Source organism: Cetorhinus maximus, chromosome 6 (assembly GCF_964194155.1).
Source record: "Cetorhinus maximus chromosome 6, sCetMax3.hap1.1, whole genome shotgun sequence".
In the NCBI taxonomy this organism is placed as follows: Eukaryota; Metazoa; Chordata; class Chondrichthyes; order Lamniformes; family Cetorhinidae; genus Cetorhinus; species Cetorhinus maximus.
This window is the reverse complement of record NC_135884.1, coordinates 27,622,926-27,631,182: the sequence shown is the minus strand read 5'-3', so window position 1 is coordinate 27,631,182 and position 8,257 is coordinate 27,622,926. Positions and strand designations below refer to the sequence as shown.

At 37.8% G+C, this 8,257-nt stretch overlaps 1 protein-coding gene across 6 annotated transcripts in view; it reads left to right on the top strand.

Moving 5' to 3' along the window:
* Positions 1-8,257, top strand: part of ptpdc1a (protein tyrosine phosphatase domain containing 1a) — a 148,426-nt gene that overhangs the window by 126,576 nt on the left and 13,593 nt on the right. Inside the window, exon 9 of one of the 6 annotated variants that reach the window (XM_078543472.1) lies at positions 7,625-7,701. The exons of 4 other annotated variants lie outside the window; for them this stretch is intronic. In XM_078543472.1, coding sequence (XP_078399598.1) covers positions 7,625-7,701 — 77 coding nt within the window. Of the gene's footprint in view, positions 1-6,231; positions 6,281-7,624; positions 7,702-8,257 lie in introns of those variants that run through there. One more of the 6 variants, XM_078543473.1, reaches the window with a different exon arrangement.

Genomic DNA, 8,257 nt, shown 5'->3' with positions numbered 1-8,257 from the left:
AATACAGAAGTGCGAAGTGAATCATTTTGGTAGGAAGAATGAGCAGAGGCTGCATTGACTAAATGGTACTATTATAAAGGGGGTACACAAGTCTTTGAAGGTGGCAGAACAAGTTAAGGCTACTAAAAAAGCATTTAAGCCTCTTAATATACAGAGGCATGAAGTACAAAAGTGAGGAAGTAATGCAAAACCTTTGTACAACACTAGGTTAGGCCCCAGATGGGGTAGTATTTCCAGTTTTGGGCTCTACACTTTAGGAAAGATGTCACGGCCATAGAGAGGGCACAGAGAAGATTTACTAGAATGCTACCCAGGATGAGGGGTTCCGTTTCCAAAGAAACTTAACAAACTGGAATAAAAACGGAAAATGCTGGAAATACTCAGCAGATCAGGCAGCTCTATGGAAAGAGAAACAGAGTTAACATTTCAGATTGATGACCTTTCAGAAACTGGCATTGTTCTCAAAGTAGAGAAGATTAAGGAGAGATTTGATAAATAGAGGTGTTCATGGGCAGGAAGAGTTTTGATGGGTAAAGAAAGAGAAGTTGTTTCCAGTGGCAGAATGGTTGGTAACCAAAGAAAGCAGATTTAAGGTAAATAGCAAATGAACCAGAGGTGACATGAGTTGTTGTTGTGATCTGGTATGTATTGCCTGAAAGAGTGGTGGAAGCACATTCAATAACTTTCAAATGGGAATTGGATAAATATCATAGATCATGGCGTACAAGTGATGCATAAGCCTACCTGATGTATAAGACTACCCTATTTTTTTCTGTGCCAAAATGCATGTGTCACCTTATACTCAGCATATAAATCAATCCCCCCCAATTAAATTAATCTCAGTAATGGTGACCATGACGGCTATCATCAATTGTTGTAAAAATCCATCTGGTTCACTAGCGTCCTTTAGGGAAGGAAATCTGCCATTCTTTCTTGGTCTGGCTTACATGTGACTCCAGACCCACACACATGCGGTTGACTCTGAATTTCTTTCTGCAATGGCTGAGCACTCAGTTTAAGGGCAAAAAAGGATGGGCAACAAGTGTTGGCCTTGCCTGTGATGCCCACATCCCGTGAAAGAATTAAAAAAAAAAAATGACTCTATTAATTTGATGAACTCTTTGCATTGGATGCAATTTGATGGTTCTTAAAATGTTATGATTTGTGGTTCAAATTATCAGTGTGGGATTATTTAATTAAATTGTGACAAATTGATTTAACCTGAATTACCTGTGTTATGTGTTTTCATGTTTCAAGATGGTGACCATCTCTACTTGGTTCACATTTTATACTCAAACATAAAAGTCAACCTTTTTTCAAAGCTTCAAAAGTCGACTCGTATGCCGTGATCTACAGTACTTGAAGTTGAAAAATGTATAGGGCTTTGGGGAAAGAGCAGGGGAAACTCTTTCGAGTTACCAACAGCCACAGATTGCAACTTCTTTCGAGTACAATCACAGTTCTTGGTTTTCCAGGCGTGGGACATGAACCCACAACCCTCTGATTCAAAGGCGAGGGTGCTATGAACTGAGCCACAGCTGACACAGTGGGACTAATTTCATAGCTCTTTCAAAGAGGCATCATAATTACAATCAGCTGAATTGCCGCCTTCTGTGCTGAATCATCTTATGGTTGTACGATACACCCTGATCCAGAATAAAGCTTCCTATACTTTTTCGCCAACTTCAAGAGCTTCCCACTAATCTTTTTTCCCTATTCGTTCATGGAATGTGGGCGTCGCTGGCAAGGCCAGCATTCGTTGCCCATCCCTAATTGCCCTTGAACTGAGTAGCTTGCTACGTCATTTCAGAGGGCAGTCAAGAGTCAATCACACTGCTGTGGGTCTGGAGTCATTTGTAGGCCAGACCAGGTAAAGATGGCAGATTTCCTTCCCTAAAGGGCACTCAAGACGGGTTTTTAAGACAATCGACAATGTTTTCATGGTGACCATTACTGAGACTAGCTTCTCAATTCCAGATTTATTTATTAAATTCAAATTCCACCAGCTGTCTTGGTGGGAACCTGTGACGCCAGAGAATTCACCTGGGCCTCTGGATTACTAGTCTATTGACATTACCACAATGCCAACATCTCCCATAATGTATCTGTGTGAACTTTTCTACTTCCCTTGTTAACTGTTCTTCGTTTCTTTTATGCTGATTGTGAATTTAGTACTGAACTGTGGGAACATCTGTGCTTTGAGGCCAAAACGATTAATATCTGATTAAAACAGTCACACCTTGCACATTGAACCTTTGCAGTTGGTAGTGAGATAAAATTTTAATCTGATCAGTGAGGTTTAAATTGAAATGTTGTGTTTCCTGTCACCTGTATTTTGATAAAGTGTATACGATGTCATAAACTGCGAGAATTAAGCTCGGGCAGTTGATACTCGCCATCTGAATGCTGCAAGGAAGCCATTTCCTTTAACTGATCCTCTAATTTATCCTATTCTATAACTTCTACATTTTGGATTTGCTGAGGCAGCTTTGATTAATTTTTAATCCATTATTTGTTTGCCAGTAGCGGGCATTACAGTAAGAAATGATTATCACGCCATGCTATGTAGCTGATGTCCATCGATCATTTTAATGATGTTCAATTATAATCTACAACCAATTAATGGGGTGTATATATGTATATATATGTTTATATATATGTATCCTAAATAAATGTTTGAAGTTTTAAATGATAATTTAAAGTTAATCAATAAATTGCCTTTTGAATTAAAATTAACATCTATGACTTTATGAGTTTATTTCTGAACTTCAGAGTTCAACCTCAAAATTTCACCTTGACTTTGATCTCCAAAGACATGGCAAGAAGTCCTTTGAAAACCAGTATCCTGTTACCATAAATTACACGCACTCTTGTGGTGATTGTACAGATTGTGTTTACACAGTTCGACAAATGTTTTGACAAGCCAAACCCTTCCCATTTAAAGCTGAGTTCTTTTGAACTGGATAAATTTTGGAACAGTTCCATGGTCAGTTTGAATCTTTTAGTCCTTGAACTGCATTATAACTTATTGAAAATCTTTTCTTAATGCTTTGAGTTTTGAATGTTTGGTAAGTTATGATTAAAACTAACTTAATTTTTAAAAAGCTTTCTAACTGCTGTCTGTATAATTTCACTAAATGACGCCATAAAGCCATTTTGTTCTTTCAATGTTGTATAAAAAGGTGACAGATATGGAAACCCTACCCAGATGTTTTACATGTTTGTTACGAAAGACATTTATTAGTATAATTAAAAGGGATAATACTATTTTATGGATTTATTCTGGTGCAGTTTAACAAGGGTCAGAAAATGCTGGTGGGAGTAGTTTATTGGCCCCCTAACAGTAGTTATACAGTTGGGCAAAGCGTTGGGCAAGAAATAATTGGAGATTTTAACAAAGGCAATGTAATCATTGTGGGGAACTTTAATCTTAGGATAGACTGGACAAATCATGTTGGCAAAGGTAGTCTGGAAGATGAATTTCGTAACTGTTTCCTGAAACAATACATTATGGAACCAACTAGGGACAAAGAAATTTTAGATCTAATATTGCGCAATGAGGCAGGTTTAATTAGTAATAACAGGGTAAAAGATCCTCTGGGAAAAAGTGATGATAATACAGTTGAATTCCATTTGAAGTTTGGAAGCTAGGTACTCCAGTTCCAAACAAAATCAGAAACCTAAACAAAACCAATTACATAGGTATGAGAGGAGAGCTGGCTAAAGTCGATTAGTAAATCGGCTAGAAGGTATGGTGGTAAACAAACAGTGGGAAACATTGGGAAACATTGAAAGAAACCATTCAAGGTGTTCAGCAAAAATACATTCCATTGAAAAACAAAACCTCAACAAGAAGGATCTCCGCAGATGGATCTATCTGTGGCTTACTAGGGAGGTTATATTAAAAGAAGAGGCTTATAATGTTTTAAAGAATAGTAGTAAGTCTGTAGATTGGGAGTGTTTTAGAAGCCAGAAAAGGGTGATCAAGAGGTTGATGGGGAAAAGATAGAATATGAGAATTAACTAGCCAGGAATATAAAAATAACTGTAAAAGCTTTTAAAACTATATAAAGAGGAGAGTAGCTAAAGTAAATATTAGTCTCTTAGAGGCAGAGACAGGTGAAATTAGTATGGGGAATGATAAAATGGCAGAGATGCTGAACAAATATTTTGTCCGTCTTCATGGTAGAAGACACAAGTTGCAAACGAGAAGTAGGGAGTAACCAAGGGGCTAGTAAGAGTGAGAAAGGTAATTAATATCTGCAGAGAAAAGGTATTAGAGAAACTTAAGGGACTAAAAGACAACAAATCCCTAGGAGAAGAAAAGAGTCGACGTTTCGAGTCCTCATGACCCTTCAACAGAGGGTCATGAGGACTCGAAACGTCGACTCTTTTCTTCTCCGCCGATGCTGCCAGACCTGCTGAGTTTTTCCTGGTAATTCTGTTTTTGTTTTGGATTTCCAGCATCCGCAGTAGTTTTTTGTTTTTAACAAATCCCTAGGACCTGATGGCCTGCATCCTAGGGTTCTTAAAAAAAAAGGTAATTGCTGAGTTAGTGCATGCATTGATTATAATTTTTAAAATGCCCCTAGATTCGGGAACTATCCCAACAGATTGGAAGTTAGCAAATGTAACACCGCTATTTAAGAAAAAAGGGAGACAAAACCGGGAACTGTGGGCCAGTTAACCTGACATTATTTATCAGGAAAATGCTGGAATCTATTATTAAGGAAGTCTTTACAATGAACTTAGCAAACCATAATGTGGTCAAACAAAGACAGTTGGTTTTGTGAAAGGGAAATGGTGTTTCACAAATTTATTTGAGTTTCGTGAAGATATGAATAGTAAGGTAGATAAAGGGGAACCGTGGATGACGTATATTTGGATGTTCAAAAGACATTTGATAAGGTGCTACACAAAAGGTTAGTTTGCAAAGTAAGGGCACATGGTGCTGGGAATAATATATTGGCATGGATGAAGGATTGGTTAATGGACCAGAAACAGTAGAGATAATTGGGCATTTTCAAATTGGCGAACTGTAATTATTGGAGTGCCACGTGGATCTGTGCTGGGGCCTCATGTAATTGCAATCTATATTAATGACTGAGATGAAGAGGAGAGTGATGTATCAATGTTTGCTGATGATACAAAGTTAGGTGGGAATATAAACTGTAACGAGGACTCAGAGAAACTGCAAAGAGATGTAGATAGGTTAAGTGAGTAGACGACAAGGTGGAAAATGGAGTATGATGCAGGGAAGTGTGAGGTTATTCAGTTTGATAATCAGAAAAGAAAAGCAGAATGTTTTTTTGAAAGGCATTAAACTTTTAAATGTTGATGTAGTAAAGGTAAGAATTCACTTGTGGGAGTGGATTATAGGCCTCCTAATAGTAACCACACTGTAGGACGGGGTATACAGGAAGAAATAATGGGATCTTGTGACAAATGTACGGTGATAATCATGGCTGATTTTAATCTAAGTATTCATTGGATGGATCAGATTGGCAAAGGTAGCCTGGATGATGAGTTCATTGTGTTTACAGAAGTTTATTTTATTATTCGTTCATGGGATTTGGGTGTCGCTGCCTAAGTCAGTATTTATTGTCCACCCCTTGTTCAGATGACATTTAAGAGTCAATCACATTGCTGTGGGTCTGGAGTCACATGTAGGCCAGACTAGGTAGGAAAGGAGATTCCTTCCCTAAAGAACATTAGTGAACCAGGTAGGTTTTTCTGACAATTGGTCATGGTTTTTTGGTCATCATCAGACTTTTAATTCCAGATTTTTACTGAATTCAAATTTCATTATCTGTCGTGGTGGGATTCAAACCTTGGTCCCCACATCATTACCCTGGGTCTCTGGATTACTAGTCCAGTGACTACGCCACCACCTCCCTGCTGCCTTAAATGGGAAGGGTTTTGGCTTGTCAAAACATTTGTCAAACTGTGTAAACATGATCTGTACAATCACCACAAGAGTGCGTGTGTAATTTTATGGTAAGGGGATACTAGTTTTCCCAGAACGTCTTGCTATGTCCTTGGAGATCAAAGCCATGGTGAAATTTTGAGGTTGAGCTCTGAAGTTCAGAATAAAATTCATAAAGTCACAGGTGTTGATTTCAATTCAAAAGACAATTTATTGATTAACATTAAATTATCATTTAAAACTTCAAACATTTATTTAGGATATATGTATATGTAAATACCTTATTTCCCATTAATTAGTTGTAGGTTATAATTCAACGTCATTAAAGTGATTGACGTACATCAGCTGCATAGCGTTGTACGATCACAATTTCTGACCATAATTCCCGCTACAGGCAAACAAATAATGGATTGAAAGTAACCAAACTGCCTCAGCAAATCCAAAATGTAGAAGTTATGGAACATAATAAATCAGAGGACTGATTAAAGAAAATGGCTTCCTTGCAGCATTCAGATGGTGAGTATAAACTGCCCAAATTTAATCCTTAGAGCAGCACATTCTAGAGCAGGCCAAACTAGATCTGGTAATGTGTAGTTAGACAGGATTAATTAATGACCTAATAATGAAGGTGCCACTAGGTAGCAGGGATCATAATATGATAAAAACAAAAAGCTAAAAGCTACTGCGGATGCTGGAAATCCAAAACAAAAACAGAATTACCTGGAAAAACTCAGCAGGTCTGGCAGCATCGGTTATTTCACCTCTCTCCTAACTATACTCAGTTCTGCCAAAGGGTCATGAGGACTCGAAACGTTAACTGATTTCTTCTCCACCGATGCTGCCAGACCTGCTGAGTTTTTCTAGGTAATTCTGTTTTTATCATAATATGATTGAATTTCACATTCAGTTTGAGGGGGAGAAGTGTGGATTGAAGACTAGTGATTCAAGCTTAAATAAGGGCAATTATGAGGGCATGAAGACCGAGCTGGCTAAAGTGAATTGGGAAATTAGGTTATGGGATAGATCAGCAGAGATGCAGTAGCAGACATTTAAGGAGATATTTCCAAAAACTCAGAAAAGATGCATTCTAGTGAGAAGGAAAGACTCTAAGGGAAGGATGCACTATCTGTGGCTAACTAAGGAAGTTAAAGATGGTATCAACTTGAAAGAAAAAGCGTATAATTCCTCAAAGATGAGTGACAAGTCAGAAAATTGGACAGATCTTTATATCTTTATACCTATTCTTTATATTAGCAAAGAATAACTAAATGATTAATAAGGAGGGAGAATTTAGAGTGCATGAGAAAGCTAGCTAGAAATATAAAAACAGAGTTTCTACATATATTTAAAAAAAAGAGTAAGTAAAGTGAGTGTTGGTCCTCTAGAGAGAGGGCCTGGGGAATTAATTATGGAAAATAAGGAAATGGCAGATGAATTGAATAGATATTTTGCATCTGTCTTCACTGTGGAGGATGCAAGTAACATCCCATAAAAAATTGTGAATCAGGAGGTGAAAGAGAGGGAGGAACTTAAAACAATTGCAATCACCAGGGAAGGGGTACTGAGGTGATTATTAGAACTAAACGTGGACAAGTGTACAGGTCCTGATGACTTCATCCTAGGGTCCTAAAAGAAGTGGCTGCTGAGATAGTAGATGCATTGGTTTTAATTTTCCAAAATTCCCTTGATTCTGGAAAGGTCCCTTCAGATTGGAAAATAGCGAATGGGATTCCTCTATTCAAGAAAGGAGGGAGACAGAAAGCAGGAAACTACAGGTCAGTTATCTTCGCATGTCATAGACAAAATGCTGGAACCCATTATTAAGGTGGTTATGGCGGGGCACTTAAAAAGTCTCAATGTAATCAGAGTCAACATGGTTTTCTGAAAGGGAAATCCAAGAATAACTAATTTATTGGAATTCTTTGAAGAATTAACAAGCAACATGCATAAAACACATGTAGATGTGTTGTGCTTCAATTTTCAGAAGGCAATTGACAAGTTGCCACATCAAATATTACTATGCAAAATAAGAGCTCATGGTGTAGGGGGTAACATATTAGCATGGATAGAGGGTTGATTAGCTAACGGGAAACAGAGTAGGCATAAATAGGTCATTTTCGGGTTGGCAAGGTGTGACAATTGGAGTGCCACAGGGATCCGTGCTTGGGCTTCAATGTATATCAATGATTTGGATGAAGGGACTGAATGTATGTTTGCTAAATTTGCTAATGATACAAAGATAGGTAGGAAAGTAAGTTGTGAAGAGCACATAAGGAGCCTGCAAACGGAAATAGGTTAAGTGAGTGGGCAAAAATTGGGCAGATGGAGTAT